The sequence below is a fragment of the Hemicordylus capensis genome, chromosome 5 (genome assembly GCF_027244095.1).
Source record: "Hemicordylus capensis ecotype Gifberg chromosome 5, rHemCap1.1.pri, whole genome shotgun sequence".
Lineage (NCBI taxonomy): Eukaryota > Metazoa > Chordata > Lepidosauria > Squamata > Cordylidae > Hemicordylus > Hemicordylus capensis.
The window spans coordinates 214,324,304-214,342,282 of NC_069661.1; the positions used below are offsets into that span (position 1 = coordinate 214,324,304).

The following is a 17,979-nucleotide window of genomic DNA, read 5'->3' on the forward strand; positions in this document are numbered from 1 at the left end:
TGAATACATGAGGTGATTGTAGTAGGTATACATATTTAAAATGTTTCCGAGCCAAGGGTATGTGTGTGCACAAGCAGGGGTATAGCTGCAGTTGTACAAGGGGTGGGGGGGAGACAAATGTCCCTGGCCTGGGGTCCTAAATGAGGGGCACTGACTGGATGACAAGATGTGTTTTGCTCTCCCTCTAAGTTGCACCTTGCTGAGGAAGGTGGCGGGTGTGGGGCGAGCAGAGGCCCATCTGCACCTCTTGTCCCAGGGCCCACTCCAAGCTTGCTAGGCCCCTGTGGGGATCTGTAGGAGAGAATCAGCAGGCAGAACAGAGTTGCTTAATGCTTCTCCCCACCACCACCACCACCATTTCCCCATCACTTGCTTCCACAGGTCCTCCCCGTCTGCTGGACTTATTTTGATTTGTGGGTCATGACTGAGGAAAAAACTGTTGGAGAATGGCTGGAAGGGCATGCTGTGGAGCTTAATGAGCAGACAGGAAAAGTTAAGCAGCAGGGTGCTTTCCAGACTATGAGCTTGAACACGGGAGGATGTGGTGTGAAATCAGACAGCTAACCCTAACCAGCTTCAAAGGATGTCACGTTAGCCGGTTAGGGTTAGCCATCTGATTTACACCACTTCCTCCCACGCCGAGGCTTTGAGGAGAAAGCCATCATGTCACCCACCCCCTCCTCCTCTTCTTCTCTTCCTCTCTCTCTCTCTCTCTCTCTCTCTCTCTCTCTCTCTCTCTCTCAGGGAAGCGCCCTGGGAGCGGGTCCAGGGGCAGGCAGTTGTTTCCTCTCCTCCTCCTTCACAAGAAAGGAGGAGGAGAGGAAGCAACTGCCTGCTCCTGGGCCCACACCCAGGGTGCTTCTCTGTGAGAGAGAGAAGAGGAGGAGGGTGTGGGTGACACAATGGCTTTCCCCCCTCACCCCGCCTGGTGAATTTGCACAAGAGCATCGAGCTCTTGCAAAAATATAATAATAATTGGCTGATTGCAACCAAAGGAGGTACTGCTGGTACCATTGTGCAAGAGCAGCATCTGGTGGGGTGGGTGGGTTTAAAGCCGATTGCAGAGGCTGGTTGCGTCGTACAAGAACAGTGGGAGAAATACTTTGGGATTTTTAAAAAGTTTATTTCAAAAGCTGAGAGGCAGAGCTTAAGATATCCACTGATAAGTCTCTCCACATGGCACATTGGGAAAAACAGAGCCAGCCTGCAAACTGTTCTCATACAGGGGCGTAGCGAGGTTCCTGGTGGCCAGGGGACAAATTTTAGCTATGGGGCCTCCGGCGCACACACAAAGTGCAGGTGTGCCCTGGTGCCCAAGCCACACCCCCTGAATCTGATGTCAGATGCAAGGGGTAGGGCAACCTAACCCTCCTCCCGCAAGCCTTCCCCTCCTCCTCCGCTGGCTCACCTTCTGTGCACAGCGGAAGGGTGGCCAGCAGCAGCGCTGGCTCAACAGCGTGGAGCTAGGCTGGGTGCAGGGCCACCGGGGGTCACCGTCCTCTGCTGGGGGCGATGGCAGTGGATCGTGGCCGAGCAGCATGGCTGTGGTGGCCAGGAGTGGCAAGGGGCGGTCTGCTGCCTGGGAGGAGTAAGCATGGGAGGAGGGAGGAGAAAAGAAGCCCAGCCCAGCACCAGGAGCATTGAGGGCAGCAAGGGGTGGTCCAATGCCTGGGAGGAGGAAGTGCAGGGGGAGGGAGGGGAAAGGAAGCCCAGCCCCAGTGCGCTTATTCTCTTCCCCCCCAGATATAGGGTACCCTTGTCCAATGGACCCTACGCCCATGCTCAAACCCTGTGGGCCCAGGTGCAATTGTCCCCCCTTGTCCAATGGAAGCTACGCCCCTAATTCTCAAAACTAAGAAAGTCAGCTACCATTTTCTCAAGCATATACAATGCTTTAAACTTGAAACGTCAATATAAGATCCGAATACAGACTGCGGCTGTGGGAATGGCACCTTGCTGTTCCCATATGCAAGATGGTGTCAAAACCTAGATTGTATGAATGCACACAAAGCCTATAAGTAATGAAGCAATTTTAAGTTACTGTCTGAAAAGCACCCAGATGATGGTCTTCTGCAGATGCCTGCCCCTCCATTAACATTACAAGGAAAATACAGGTTTGGGAACCCCATGTTGTCCAGAGATCTTTATGTCTCCCTGCCTGTGTGCCTTCATAAAGATGCCTAACACACTCTTGGTGAAGGGGGTAAAGTAACAAGGACTGGACATGTATTTAAAAAGAGATCCATTAGCAATTTATTGGAAGGAAGGAAGGAAGGAAGGAAGGAAGGAAGGAAGGAAGGAAGGAAGGAAGGAAGGAAGGAAGGAAGGAAGATTTGGTTTTACAGTCCTATCCAGGCTGCAATTTGCTGACTTCAATTACATGCAGAATTGATACTGAGCAGCCTTAGAATCAATTTTAAGTTGTTTTGAATTTGTCATTGGTAAAGAAAAGTGGGGTACAAAGTATTAAAAGTATTAAAAGAGCAGCAACCTATCATGGGGAGACGGGGGAGGGGGCTTTAATGTTCACTGCTGATTTTTCCCTTTTTTGCTTTATAAATCTAAAGCAGTAAAAACTGGATGTATTAAAATGCTGTATCTGAGGAGTCTCCATAAAAGAATGGCTAAAACAGACCATCCCTGGCAGCCTGGTCAGATGCTGGGAAGAGCCATGTCTGTTATCTAATCTCTGTCTGTTTTCTATTTCTTACACTTTCCTTTTTCATGATGCTTCCTAAGCAGCTGTTCAGTGTTTGTTGTTGATCACAATAAAAAAAAGTTGTAATGATTAAAACCCACTGTGGTTCCCTCCCTTTACATACTCTAACCCCAGCAAAGGCATGCAAGAAACCGCAGAAATATTAATATTGTGTAGTGACCTATTTTCTGTTTATCTTCCCTGCTCAGCCATTTCACAGGATGTGGGCCTTTGGAGGCCTTCTCCTGATGTCAGCTCTGTTCACTGGGAGGCTGGTTGCTGAACGCTGTCCACGAATCTGCATCTGTGATAGCATCAAGTATCAAGTCATGTGCTCTAAGAAGAACCTGACTGAGGTGCCCCTTAACATCCCTCAGGTCAGTCTGTGGGAAACACTGAAAGCATTGAGGCAAGTCACCTAATGGTGCAGCTGGGAAATGACTCGACTAGCAAGCCAGAGGTTGCCGGTTCAAATCCCCACTGGTATGTTTCCCAGACTATGGGAAATGCCTATATCGGGCAGCAGCATCCTCTCATAGGAACATGGGAAGCTGCCATATACTGAGTCAGACCATAGGGCCATCTCGCTCAGTATTATCTACTCAGACTGGCAGCGGTTGCAGGCAGGAATCTCTCTAAGCCCTATCTTGGAGATGCCAGGGAAGGAACTTGGAGCCTAGATGCTCTTCCCAGAGCGGCTCCATCCCCTAAGGGGAATATCTTACAGTGCTCACACTTCGTCTCCCTTTCGTCTGCAACCAGGGCGGATCCTGCTTAGCTTAAGGGGACAAGTCAAGCTTGCTACCACAAGACCAGCTCTCTTCCCATACTGTGAGGGAGAAGGCAATGGTAAACCTCTCCTGTATTCTCCCAAAGACAAGCACAGGGCTCTGTTGTCGCCAGGAGTTGACACCGACTTGACAGCACACTTTACTTTTACCTAAGAGAAGGGTAGTTAGCCTACTTCTAGGAAGCACCAATGAATTCGCTTTCGTTCTTCCCATCATGCTACAGTGCTTTTGCCCCTCAGGGTTGCCATTGCTTAACATGGAAATGGCTCTGGTTTCTGTAAGAGCTCCAGGGAGGCAGAAAAGATCTCTCTGTCCGTCAGACTTGGGTAAAACAAGGATTTCCTCTAAGCTGGGGTGGGCAGTTTTAAAGCTTCCAGAACTACTTTTTATTTATTTATTTTTGCCAGAGCCTTGGGAACTACCAGCACGAAGTACCAGCTTGGAGGAGACACAGTTTCAGTCAGTCAGTCTTAAAATGGTGGCATAGGGAGGCAAAGCCAGTCACAGAATGGCAACTCATACAAAAATTTACATCAGCGGAATAAGGGATTTTAACATTATGACCCCTGAATTCCTGGAGAAATTTGTTGCAGGACAGGAGGGTAGCAAAAGAGGCTGCTTTCTGGGAGCAGAAACTGGAGAGAAATTTATGGGTGGGGGAATAGCTAAAAGCAACCTGGATCTCTCAAAGAGAGAAAGAGTTAAATTGGGGTGGCTACAGGGGCGGCTCCAGAGGGGGGTGCATGGGTGGGCAAGCATCCCCCCAGACAAGTAGTTTGTGCCCCCCACTCCCCCCACACTTTATGAATTCAACAGGAGTTATTTCAGTGAAAATGTTTTCAGGATAAAAGTGTTAATGCTAATGTGAAAAACACCATTATTTCTGTTTCAAAAATCTAACGCTTGCCCCTACTTTTTTTCTGGTGCTACCACTGCATGGCTATGCCCCTACTCAGGTAGCCAATCAGATTTGCACTTTTGGCTGGTCAGGAGAGGGGAAGAAAAAAGCCCAAATGCCTACCTAAAGAACTCCTTTGGACAAGGAGTTTTTCATACAGGGCTTTTAAAGCCGTTTAGTTTGCATCTCCTCCAGAATGGAAAGTGTGTGTTCACATATCAGGCAGATTTATCCTGAAGTCTCTGTGAGCTATCAGGGAGCCAAGCACTTCACACACAACTCGGGTTTTTCACTACATGTAGCCCGATTTATATCCAGGGTAAAAAAAAAAAAATCAACTTTTGGTATTGGTTTTGGGGACAACTTCAGGTTTGCAGTAAAGCCTCGCAGCAGGGGCGTAGAAAGGTTGGAGGTGACCCAGAGACAAGATTTTAAAATGGGCCCCTCGCTGATATACACACACACACACACACACACACTTCACAATATATCGTGCACTCACATCCCCATTATGAATAAGGTGAATATCTAGTTCACATTGAATCTAGTTTTTTTACTCTCTGCTCCAAGAGACTCAACAATCTCCAAGAGACTCAACATAATTCATAGGGGGTGCAACATGGGCGGGTGGGGAGTCATGTGATGTGTTTCTGGGGGGGCCCTCGAGGCTGGGGGCCCCCAAGACGACTGCCTCCCCTTGCCTAATGGTAGTTACGCCCCTGCCTCGCAGTAAACCCGCAGTAAACGTCTGCTGTCTGGGAAGCAGACAGCGGGGTGGGGTCAGGGATCAGTAGCTTCTGAGCTACCTAATGCCTGCTCCTGCTCTAAAGTAAGCGGTCTAAACAAAGCAGACATTTTTTGCAAAAGTTAGCAATTGTTGCAGTTTGTGAATAATTTAATTTTCAGAGTATTCCTGCATCAGATAGAATCGAAACATGACCCAGCCATAATATATTGCAATAGTCAAGCAGAACTGTATTGCATGAGTTCTAAAGGCTGCCAATAATTTTCTGCTCTAAGTTAAATGTATGTGCCATCCTCTGCAGCATATCAACTATGTCAGTATGCCTGGACTTACAAATCAGAACAATTTAGAACAGTAACAACTTTATTGAGCATGCATGCTTAATAAGCATGCATGTTATAAGTCATGGTAAAAGTAAGGCATTGATAGAGGCAATAGTTTCAGACTTGATTGTTATGATGAAATAGAGTTTCCATGAGTCACTATTAATCTAAAATTAAATAAAGACGAAAGGAACACATTAAGATTAAATAAGAAAATGAATCTAATCCTTACAATCTATTAACTAGCTAATTAAATCTTTAGTTAAGAATTAATTTATCATTAAAGCTATCTCAGCAGTTAGCAAATACAGATTTAGAAGCTAAACTAAGGTAAGGTAAGCTATTAACCTTAATGAGACAGATTCCCAGTTTAAATTAAAAGATCTAAGAAACATTTTTGTCTTTACCTGGTTTAGCCAGAATTTAAGACAAAACATAATTGTCAGTTCTAGTAGAAAGCTGTGTTCTTTAACCAAGGCAGTAACTTGATGGGAGTAATTACTGGCCTATTAGTTCATGTAACAGATTAAAGCCTTTGTCTCAGAGCTAGCTCACGTGAGGGAAAGAAAATGCCTAGTCATTCCTGCTGAGCTGCCTGGATAGGCTTCTCCTAAAACCTTTCTATATTTCTGATAGATTTAAAATGCTGCCACCAAGCACCCTAAAGCTTGCAGAAAACTGGACCAGTGTCTTAATTCATGGTCCCTCTGTAACTGGATATTGGGCAAATAATAATTTAAAAAACCCACCTTCCATATGTATGCCTACATGGGATGAGAAAACTGATAGCTTCTGAGCGCTTGAGGACACTTTTGCAACAGAGAAATCACCTTTTCTGCCCCCCTCTTTTTTTCCTGAGTTAAAAACCAACTGAGTGGCTTGTAAAAAGAAAAGAACAAAAAAAAAACACAACCCAGTTTTATTCAATTACTACAGACTGCTTCCGTCTGAAGCTTTTAGCTTTAGATAGATTTAAAAATACCTAGTAGGTCACAAAAATAGGTATTCTTAGGCTTCCATTTTAGGTTGCATTTAGGCATGCTTAGATGTTCACAGAGCCTTTTGCAACATCCTAGGTGGGTTGAGCATAGGCTAGTGTTTCTTATTTTAATTCTTTGAAGTTAAACAATACTAGAACCTTATCAGGGATATACAAAGCACACACACAAAGAAATATAAGTTTCTAACACAAAGTCTGACTAAAATTTTTCCCTAAATTAATTTTCCTGAAGCCAAAGCCCAGGCTTTGGTGAGTTTCCTTTAACTCACCAAACACCTATTGAGAATCAAGCCCCTGAAGCTCTATCTTCCAAGAGCTGCAGTCATCCTGTTGCAGCAAACTTCATTGCCACATGTCCCCTTGCTCCTCCAGCACAGAACTTCCTTTCTTGTTCCCAGAATTCTGAGCAACAGCTCTCTAGGTCCCACCCACCACCTAGTGGACTGATTGGGCAATCTTTGTAGGTCACCAGCCTGTCAGTGAAGACAAAGGTTAACTTGTGGTTAACTCTTTAGAGGGAGAGGAGATTGGTTATATAGTTCAGTTGCCCTTTATAGGTCAAAACCATAAATTTAAAATATTACAGGTTAGGAACCACATTAGTGGTTCAAAATAAACCAATTTCCATCTCAGTACTTTGACATTCCTCACAGCTGTCCCTGAGTTCTAATTTGGTGACATTCATTCTTGATTGAATTCTGGGCTTGACCAGTGTCCAGATGTACACCTGGGCCTCTATGGATGTAATCAAGCATCACTTCCAATCACAGTTAGTAAAAGTGGTGTCAGAACATTGTGTGAGCTAGGTGGATGGCTGATAACACATTTTCCTACTGAATGGAAATAGCTGTTCCTACAACTAGGAACATAAGAAGCTGCCTTATCCCGAGTCCGACCATTGGTCCATCAAGCTCAGTATTGTCCACCCAGACTGGCAGCAGCTTCTACAAGGTTGCAGGCAGGAGTCAGCCCTATCTTGGAAATGCCAGGGAGGGAACTTGGAACCTTCTGCATGCAAGCAAGTGGCTGGGAGCAGCTCTCCCTGCCTTTTAAAGAGGCACTCTGGCCATGTTGCAAATGCAGCACTGGCCGATTTTTCTTGCAAACAAGGCTGCACAACCCCATTTGCAAGCTAAACTGCATCCCCACATCTGATGTCAGACATAGGGACCATGGCTAGGGCGTGCCCCAGGTTCTTTGAACCCATTTACGCAATGGTCGCTCTGCACCTGCAAACCAGGGTGGACCCTGCTTAGCAAAGGGGGCAATTTGTGCTTGCTACCACAAGACCAGGATCTCCTCCCATAGACCACTAAAGTGACTTGACATTCATTTCTAAGTATAAATCATGTTCTCTCAGCTCCATAATACTCTTCAGCAAAGCCAAAGTTAAAATAGCCAGAAACAGCTATTCTAAGACTCTAAAATGGCTGAAATGTTTCCCTGGAGCTCTAGAGTGTGTGTGATGGAAAGAATGGAGATCTGGGGCATGTAAGACCTTAGTTTTCCAGTCTCTGCACTCCCAGACTCCTCTAAACAGTTTTTTGCTGCTGCCACCAGCCTTTAGAAGTAGGCCAGAGACTTGAAATGCACAAGCAAACAGACAAACAGGCACAAGCAAACAGACACAAGGGACAAAGTTATTGAAAATAACTATCCTTGGTACTTACTACTTTTCTCTATTTTTTACTGGAGCCTTATGAAAATATATTACATAAATGGGTTGGGGTCTGTGGGTAATACTTGAAGGTCTCAGGGTCCATATAGGTACAAAAAGGTTTACCAGCAGACACAAATCTTGTAAGAGTATTATATGCACATAATGGATTTTAAACATCTTATACATGAATGAATGGCTTGTTAAAAGTAGCTGAACATACCTAAATATCTTCTAAATATATATTTCTCTAAGGTGTACGTGTGGCTAATCCCGTGTGTGGCAGCTCTCGCAAGAGTTTGCGAACAGAAGCACCGTGGTGATTGGGCAGTGGAGATTCCATATGGAGTTAGGGAGAAGGAACCTGTGAGAGCAGAAGCACCATGGTGATTGGGCAGTGGGGATTCCATATTAAGATAGTGGGGAGGAGCCTGTGATGGTTAAAGACAGTTGGAATGCAACTGTTACTGGTTGGAAGATATTCTTGATCATAGAGGAAAGGAATCTATATATAAAAATGGATAGTGGGCAGGGGTCTGTGAAGAGATGAGTCGTGTGGGAGGAAAGAGCCCCTTCAGGAGAAGGAGGCAGCCGTTGTGTGAGGAAACAAGATGAACAAGAAGGAGGCAGCCGTTGATGAGGAAACAAGATGAACAAGATCTGTTAACTCAGGAGGAGAGGGAGAGGGAAAGAAAGACAGAGGGGAAGAGCAATTGGAGGAGAAGGGCGAGGGATGAGCCCGAGCCTGTCAGCAGCCTGAGGGGAATGAGTGGCCATGGTGGTGCCTATCGGCAGCAACGAATGGCCCAGTCAAATGCTGCTGCTGTTTGGGACTACCAAGGCCATTGGTGGAGGAAGGCAGACAGGCAAGGGATGGGCCCAGGCCTGTCAGCAGCCTGAGAGGAACAAGCAGCCATGGCAATGGAGGCAGCGAGGAGGAGTGAGGCTCAGGTGAGGGTAGAGAGGTCCCTGGAGATAGGGGGCTGCAGCTTGCCCAATAGGCACCAGCAATGCTTCTGCCATGAGCAAGAGGGATGAGGGGGATGGAAGGAGGAACAGGAGTGCAGAGCAGGAGTGCTGCTCAGGTGAGGGGAGGAGGAGCAGGAGTGTGGCTCAGGTGAGGGTGGAGAGATCGCTCAGGTGAAGGGAGCAATCAAGTACTAGCGTGCAGATGATCTGCACAGGTTAAGCTAGTTTTGATTAATTAGTCTTCTTCAGTTGCACATTAAAATAGCTATTTAGCAATTTCAGTAGGTTTCACTCACATATTTTTATAGCAAAGCAGGTTATTTGTCTTCAGTGTTTATTCTGTGTGTTTCCATATATTCATATTATAAATATATGGAATCCTTTTCTCTTGAAACCAAAGATGACTAAGCTCAGAAACAACTTGCATCATATCATATCCATCTTCAAACATACTATCTCTGCCTCCATTGCAGGACCTGCAATGTTTGTTTCTGAATGTACCTGAGTGTACAATTTGGCTCTTTTTGTTTTACAATTTAGATATTTTGAGTGAAGCACTTGCATATTATTATCTAGCACTAAGAAAGTAATAGAGGACTCTACAATGTTTCAATTAAGGGTAAGCAGCACAATTAACTGGGGATAAAATTAATGTTCATCCATGTAATTTACAGGTCACCCAAAAACTGGACCTTCGGGGCAATGAAATCAAAGTAATCTCTGTGGGAGCTTTCCTCCCTATTCCGTACCTCACCCACCTGAACCTTCAGAGATGCAAGATTGAAAGTCTTGAAGAAGGGGCTTTCAGGGGATTAGGGCGGCTAGTCTACCTCAACTTGGCTTATAACAATATAGCCTTCATCTATCAGGAGTCCTTAGATGGCCTGTCCTCTCTTCAGCAACTTCACCTAGAAAATAATCGCATTGAAGAGATAAAGCCAGGAGCTTTTGGACAACTGGGCTTCCTTGGCTTTCTTAACTTGGCCAGAAACTCCCTGGTTTACTTGCCAGATATGGTGTTCCAGGGACTTCAGTTGATCAAGTGGATCAATTTGTCCCATAATTCACTCCATGTGATTGCCAATGAGGCCTTTGGTGGATTGCCAACCCTTCGGAGGTTGAGCCTAGACCACAATGAGCTTCAATTCCTCCCCACCGATGCACTGTCTAGACTGTCAGGTACAAACCGGCTGGACATAGGACATAATCCCATTACCTACATTGGCGAGGAGGCCATTGAGATGGCCTCCCTCAAGCAGCTCTTCTTGGACAACATGGCCCTTCAAGATGTCTCACACAGAGCTTTCATCAGGAGCCCCCTGCTGCATACCGTTGACCTCCACAGCAACCAGCTGCTTGTGCTGCAGCCACTGACAGAAATGGTCCACCTCAAAAACATCAACTTAACAGGGAACCCTGTGCTTTGCACCTGTTACATGCGGCCCTTTAAGGAATGGGCTGACAAAGCAAGAATACACACTGATGTGATCTGTGCTGGTCCTGTGGCCTTCAGGGGAGAGCAGTTGGAATCCCTGAGGACTGCAGATATGAAGTGTGGAGGTCATGCCTCGGAAGAGAAGCTGCTCCCCAGCCTAGCCACCATCACCAAGGAGCCAGAGCAGGATGCTGTTAAGTGCCCAAAGGAGTGCACCTGTTCACCTGATTTCCAGCATGGAAACTGTGAGAGAAAAGGCCTTCAGGGTATTCCCAAAGGCTTTCCTAGCAACACCCAACTCCTGGATTTACGCCACAATGAGTTCCGTTCCATCCCCAAAGGCTCTTTCCCCAACTTGAAAAACTTGACATCACTCCATCTACAAAACTGCAAGATTGCTGTGCTGCAGCCTGGTGCTTTTCAGAACCTGAAAAAACTGGTCTATCTTTATCTGTCCAACAATGACATCTCCTCTATAGATGCTGATGTTTTTGAAGGGACCACCCAGCTTGCATATCTCTACCTGGACCACAATGGGTTTACCCAAATGCCCAAGGGTGCCTTCAGCCTCTTGCCAAGCCTCTTCGCTCTTCACTTGCAGCACAACTCCATCAGTCAGCTGTCGGATAATGATCTGGTTGGTGTAGGGAAGTTACGCTGGCTCTATCTAACAGGAAATCGCATTGCTCATGTGTCCCCCAAAGCTCTTAGTCATGCCAAGATGCTGGAGAAACTGCACCTGGATGATAATTCTTTGCAAGGGGTGCCCACAAGGGCTCTCCGAGGGTTGCCCAGCCTTAGTGAATTGAAGTTGTCCAACAATCCCATAAAGTCCATTGGGGATGGAGCCTTCTTTCCTGTGGCAAGATCTCTACAGCACCTGTATCTGGATAACATGGGGCTAGAACAGGTTAGTCCAACTAGGATGGAAAGTCCCTCCCCCCCACTTCCCCTCCCTGCTCGCTCTGTTCAAAAACCCTATGAGCTCTGTTTAGCTAGGGCTGCATATAGCTAGCACTCATATACAGATCCAGATGTTTGTTCCAGAATAAACCATGCATATTAAACATACTTTTGTCTAATTTGCATAATTCATTTTGCTTCCAGCATTTAGAGCTACAGACAGTTTGGTATTGTTTGGCAAAGACTGCAGTGACAGCAAACATGGAAGTAATAAAGGGAAGGAAGGCAGGATGTGAGCCCAATTCGGACTTTATCTCAAAAGGTGCTGTACAAAATTGCAGCACCAAAAACGGTCCCAGAAGTCCACCCTGGTGCATCACTCACCCTACTTACCACACCCTTCATGGTTACAGTGGCATCACACCTTAATAGTAATGGTGTATACTTCCATAATTGGCAGTCTGGGGCAATCCAGACTGTTGATGATGGAAGTACCTGCCATCACAATTACGGTGTTTGCTTCTTCCGACAAATGCTACTGTGACTGTGAAGAGCATGGCGAAGCGGGGTGAGTGATGCACCAGGACAAGACTTCCAGTCCTGCTGCCAGTGCTGTAATTGTGCACAATGACATTATCCGATAATGTCCAAAGAGGGCTACTGTCAAACCCAGATATGAAAAATCAAGCATCAGTTCACAAAAACCAAACAAATAGAAAACTAGTCTAACAAATGGACAGCAATGTAAGTTCTTTGAGAACATTTGTGTTTGCACATGAGTTTGGCTTGGAGATTAGCATTTGCCTCCTGTTGCAATCAGCAGAATAGAAGCCTTTTAAGCAACAAGTAAATAAATAATTTGCCACTGATATCCTGCAGCTCCCCACATCCAGTGTCTTTTATGTTTGCAGATTTCCTCTGGTGCGTTCACAAGCTTAGGTGCAAAGATAAAAAGTCTGTACCTGGAGAACAACAAAATCCACAGCTTGCCTGACTTGCGTGGCTTCACAGCTCTGGAGATCATCAACCTGAGTGATATACCGTTTTCCTGTGACTGTCAACTTCTCCCACTTCGCAAGTGAGCCACTAGTTTCTGCCTGCCATGTATGGGTTTGTAGACTAGCAGTGAGTGGAACCCTGTCCTTTTTCTTCCTTGGCAAAACTTAGAATCCATCATAGCACTCACTAGCACTCTTGCTAGCTATCTCTGTGAAGTGGTGATGGGTGCTACTCTAGCATCTGTTGCCTACAGTGACTTGATTGCACAATTATCTGGCTCAGATTTCAGTTACCTGGTCAGCACTATTATTTAGATAGCACCATCAATTTGTGAGAAAAACCAACAGACACACATCTCTGGCAAAAAGAATTTACCATCTAAGCTGTACACGTCCAAGTGGTCTAAGAGCACACAATAGAGCCACCTTGCTGATGCTAAGCAGGTCAGTGCCTGGTTGGGAAACCCATTTACATCACCTTTGGGGTTGGGACCCTAGCTCACTGGTAGGGCATCTGCTTTGCTTGCAGAAGGTCCCAGGTTCAATCCCAGGCATCACCAGATAGGGCTGGGGAAGACTCCTGCCTTGAAACCTTGGAGAAGCCACTGCAAGTCAGTGTAGACAATACTGAGCTAGCTGGACCAATGGTCTGACCCTATCTGAGGCAGCTCCTTATGTTCCCAACTGCATACCCTTCCACTGAACTCACTAGTGGCAACAGTGCTGCCTACAGGCACTGCTGATCCTCCTCCTCCTCCTCCCACTTGTCTGTCTGTTCCACTCCTACATTTTTAGTTGGCAAGGAGCAGTATGGATGGGTGAGCAGGAAGAAAATTATGGCTATGACAATGAGTGGCAACAGTGGCCACTTCCTTCTCCAGGTAGAAGGCAATGGCGGAGGGGGGCATGAATGGGGAGATTGGATTGGAGATGGGGAAATATGAATGGGGAGAAATTAGCATGCCGTGAAAGTGTATTGCATCATGTCCAAACAATTCTCTTACCTCCTTCTCTCTGTGTTTATAACTAAAGTTCCTCCAAAATGTGAGTACCAACAACTTGTTAACGATGGGTAGGTTCTCATGGTCCCCATGATGCCAGCAAACCAGGAAATTGGAGATTAACATGGAGGGCACACTCCTGATTTCCAGTCATGAGAACCTGGAAATTTACATCAGCATCATTTAACGTAGATCAACTGTAGATCAAATCCTAGATTAGCAGCCTCCGTTAATCTCATGGGAGCATGTGTACCATATTAACCTCCAATTTCCCATTTTGCCAGCATCCTTGCAGGGATTGTGAAAACCTGCCCAGAGTCCTCGAGCTGGCTGGTTGTGAATTAGGCCCCTAGCTCAGTGGAAGAGGATATCTTTTGCATGCAGAAGCTCCCAGCTTCAATCCCTGCCTGGCAGCATCTCCAGATAGGGCTGGGAAAGACTCCTGTCTGGAACCTTGGAGAGCCACTGCCAGTCAGTGAGTGTGGACAACACGGAGCTAGATGAACAACCAGTGTCTGACTAGATGAACCTGTGTCGAATAAGGCAGCTTCCTGTGTAAGCTCTGTAACCTATGCAAACTCCATGGTCAGGTGGACAATCATTTTTCACCTTTTTCTGTGTTTGTCAGGTGGCTTGACAAGCTGAATTTGAGAGTAGGAGCCACTTGTGGCTCCCCAGCGGATGTACGTGGCATGAAGGTGAAGCGTGTAGCTACCTTCCAAAGCTGCCCAGGCTGGAGTACCAAGAAGGCCAAACGAACCAGCTCAGCTAAAGCCAAGACCAAGGTGAAAGCCCAGCCTAGAAGCAGCGCCAATAAGAGGAACTGGGCAGGAAACATCCGAGTCAGGGGAAGCAAGAAAAGAAAAGCATGAGAGAGAAGCACGGCTCTTGCTGTAAACGCGCTTCTAATCTTAGCTAGTAGAAAAACAGCTTAGAGAGACAGTGGAATGATCTTCTTCCTGCCCACACGATTAGGAAAGAGCTGTATCCTGGGGCATCCTTAATAGATGCTCCAATGTCATCCCGACACATCCTTTTATTGCATGGAGTGGCATATTCATCCTAATGGCCCCTGTACACATGCTCCAAATATGCTCTTTAAACAAGAGCACATCTAGTGGGGTTACTCAGATAAACAATTCCCCCCACCCCCCACTGCCACACGCATGAGATATGCCAGGAAGGTGTTGAAATGTTGGTGGAGGACATTCCAACAGGTGCACTCTCAGTGCGTCCCCTTCTTAAGAGCATGGACAGGCATAGTATCATCCATAACGGCCCTGTGCATTTTAATGGTCTGTAATAATCCACATTACTACAATATCTGCCTTCTCAAGGGAGAAAGCAGACTTGATTGTACCAAAGCACAGGTGACATTAAGACCTGGGAGGCGTTAGGGAAGGCAATTAGCGGGGGAGGTAATATTTAGAATTCAGAGTTCCATAGCAAGGATAAGTGAAGGTTATAAGATTTCACAAGCAAATGTACACATGTATGCTTATTTTGCAAAATTAGTTCTGCTAATATGAGGAAGGAGCGCTAGAAGCCAAGAGCTGACCACGCCTCTGGCTGCTGAGATTTTGCTAGACATTTCCCACACACTTTCAATCTAGTCTTTGTATCCATAGGTTTAAAAATAAAAAATTAAATTAAAAGCATGTTCCCTTCACTGTTGCTGAATACTGGAATATAGCCCTGACTAGGAGTATTTTGTTGGCTGAAACAAAACAATTCATGTTAGAGGAAAACGTTGTTTAGGAAGGATCTTCTTCTACATGGTAGCTTGATCATTAACGACCTTATGGCTCAGCGCTAGGGATCTGAACATTTGTGCTGAACTGCAGCTTAGCTAATTGTTTTGCCTCCTGCTGCTCAACATCTTCCATTTGCCAAGTAACCTTTTCATGCAATACTATTTCAGCTGAGAATCTTACCTGTGAGTAAAGAGCCTTCTCTCTATGTTGAATCCCAGCCAGCAATGAGAGACAGTAATGGACTGTGTTGTGAAGTCTAGCCCTTTGCAGCCAAACTGCATTTCAAAACAAATGCTTTTGCTTTGAAGTTGACAGATTGTCAATAATAAAAAGCTTAGAGGCCGAAGGCTGCACTAACTGCTTGAAGATGTTTCCACAAGTAACATGGAAGGCATCCGCCATAGCTTCCAGCTTCTGGTCTATCCTTGTGAGGGTCTGTCTAAATGTCACAGCAGCCAAATCAAAGCCACTTTATATATTTTTATTTCCCAGTCTTCCTCCAAGGAACTCAGGATTATGGACATGTTTGTTTTGTATCTTCAAAATAAGGCTGCATAGTAGGTTAGGCTGAGTGAGTGATCAGCAACTGACCCAAAATCACCCAGTAAGATTCATGGCTGAATGAGATGTATCTTATTTATTTAGAAATTTATATACCGCCTTTCATTAAAATAATCTCAAGGCAATTTGGTCATGTCTTCCCAATTAATCTGGAACTCGAGGAGGAGAAATGGCCTTGTGGTAGTGAGCGTGAATTGTCCCCTTTGCTAAGCTTGCTCTGCCTTGGTTGGGTGACTTACAGTAAGCACTGTAAGATATTCCCCTTAGAGGATGGAGTCATAACTCAGTGGAAGAGCATCTGCATGCTTGCATGCAGAAGGTCCTGGGTTCCCTCCCTGGCATCTCCAGGTAGGGCTGGGAGAGATTCCTGCTTGTAACCTTGGAGAGCTTCTGCCAGGTGGTGTAGACAATACTAGGCTAGATGGACCAATGGTCTGACTCAGTATAAGGCAGCTTCCTGTGTTCCTGTGTTCTAACCCCTACCATACTGGCTTTAAAACAAAAAGTGTATGGCAACTGCTCTATCCAGTAGGGATAAGTTGTATTGCAGCTTGCCATGTAAATACCCACCATCACATGACCTATCACCAAGCTTTGTGCAGCAGTCTAGGACACTCCTCCTCCTGCCAGCTGTTTGCCTTGAAGGGGAAACTCCCGTTGGTGCAATTGGGAATTTTCCTCTTGATGCCTTTGGGTGGGTGGAGAACTTTTTTCAGAACTGTAGCACAAGGTCCCCCCACCCCCAGTCCTGCTGTGCTGCCTCATCGTGGTGGTGGTGGGGTTATTGTTCCTTGGAGGGATGAGTGAGGTATGCTGGGAGGCATACTCCCAGTAGGGTCACCCAAAGTGTGAAGGTCATCCCAGCTGCCCAGCTAAAGCAAGCAGGCACCTATATTGGGCAGCAGCGATATAGGAAGGTGCTGGAGGCAGATTATCACTTCAGTGACAACGACAAAGGCATCATTTCATACTGTGAGGGAGGAGGCAATAGTAAACCACTCCTGTATTTTACCAAGAAAACCACATGGATAGTCAAAATGGTATGATTGTCGATGCAGTGCCGGATTATAGGCCCCTCAGGTTGGATCAGTGTTTCTCAACCACCGGTCCCTGGACCGCTGCCGGTCCCCGAAGGGTTGAGTGCCGGTCCCTGACTGGGAGTCAACCCCCCCCCAACTGAAATCAAGGCACTCACTTCCTCAATTTTGCACATGGCATGGAAGAGGAAGAGTATCACGGAGGCATGGGACCCTTCTTGTGCCTTGCCTCCACGTGCTGCTGAGATCTTCCTACAGCTATCTTATTCCCTATCTTTACAGCTTCAAACTGTATGCGGTGCGGGGGCATGGAGGAAAAAGTATGGCAGTGGGCGCCACTTCAAGGGCTACTGGTTCTTGCATGCTCATTGTTTGCAGCCAAAGGTTGGTTGATTGAAACCCAGCTGCCTGTTGTGGTTGAGGCGTCTTGAGAGGGAACGCTGTTTCCCTCTTGCATCAGTGGGGCTTGCTTGTATGTTGTTTTCATTGGCCCCATGTAGCTTTTGAATTTTTCTAATGGCCCAACATCCCCTCTCCACTGAGTAATCACAAGCACCTCCACTCCAGACATACTGGAGACAAATTTGTTCACCCAGGCTTTTAAATTCAGGGGTTCTCAACCTTGGGTACCCAGACGTTGGTGGACTTCTACTCCCATAATCCCCAGCCATAATGGCCAAATGCCATTGTTGTTGGGGGTTATGGGAGTTTAACTGAGGGACCCAAGGTTAAGAACCCCTAATATTCCATGTTTGCAAAAGATTCCAAATTTAATTATTTCAATGCTTATATTATTTTCATTCTAAACTGCCCAGAGATGCAAGTTTTGGGCAGTATAGAAGTCTGATAGATAGATAGACAGACAGACTTGAAACCCCTTTACTAACTGCTGGTCCGGGAAACTGCGCATGAAGAATGTAGCGGTCCTTGAAACTCTGCACGAAGAATTTAGCGGTCCTTGACTCCAAAAAGTTTGAGAAACACTGGGTTGGATGGTACTCAACATGCTGAGGATTTCTCAGAGTACCGATGGTGTTTATGATGCGGTTAGACTAAAGCCTTTTGGACATCCAGCAGCTGATGTTGCCATGCAGGAAAAGAGAATCCGAAACTGCAAAGACAGAATTACAATGGGAACATGGAACGTAAAAAACATGAATATAGGAAAGCTAGACACAGTGAAAGATGAAATGAATCGACTACAGATTG

At 46.0% G+C, this 17,979-nt stretch overlaps 1 protein-coding gene across 7 annotated transcripts in view; it reads left to right on the top strand.

Moving 5' to 3' along the window:
- Positions 1 to 15,769, top strand: part of CHADL (chondroadherin like) — a 47,535-nt gene extending 31,766 nt beyond the window's left edge. For all 7 annotated transcript variants that reach the window (XM_053251577.1, XM_053251576.1, XM_053251574.1 and 4 more), the window contains 4 exons: positions 2,908 to 3,075; positions 9,756 to 11,426; positions 12,331 to 12,497; positions 14,047 to 15,769. In XM_053251577.1, coding sequence (XP_053107552.1) covers positions 2,920 to 3,075; positions 9,756 to 11,426; positions 12,331 to 12,497; positions 14,047 to 14,290 — 2,238 coding nt within the window. In that variant the 5' untranslated portion in view covers positions 2,908 to 2,919 and the 3' untranslated portion in view covers positions 14,291 to 15,769. The remainder of the gene's footprint in view (positions 1 to 2,907; positions 3,076 to 9,755; positions 11,427 to 12,330; positions 12,498 to 14,046) is intronic.
- The last annotated feature ends 2,210 nt before the right edge of the window (positions 15,770 to 17,979 follow it).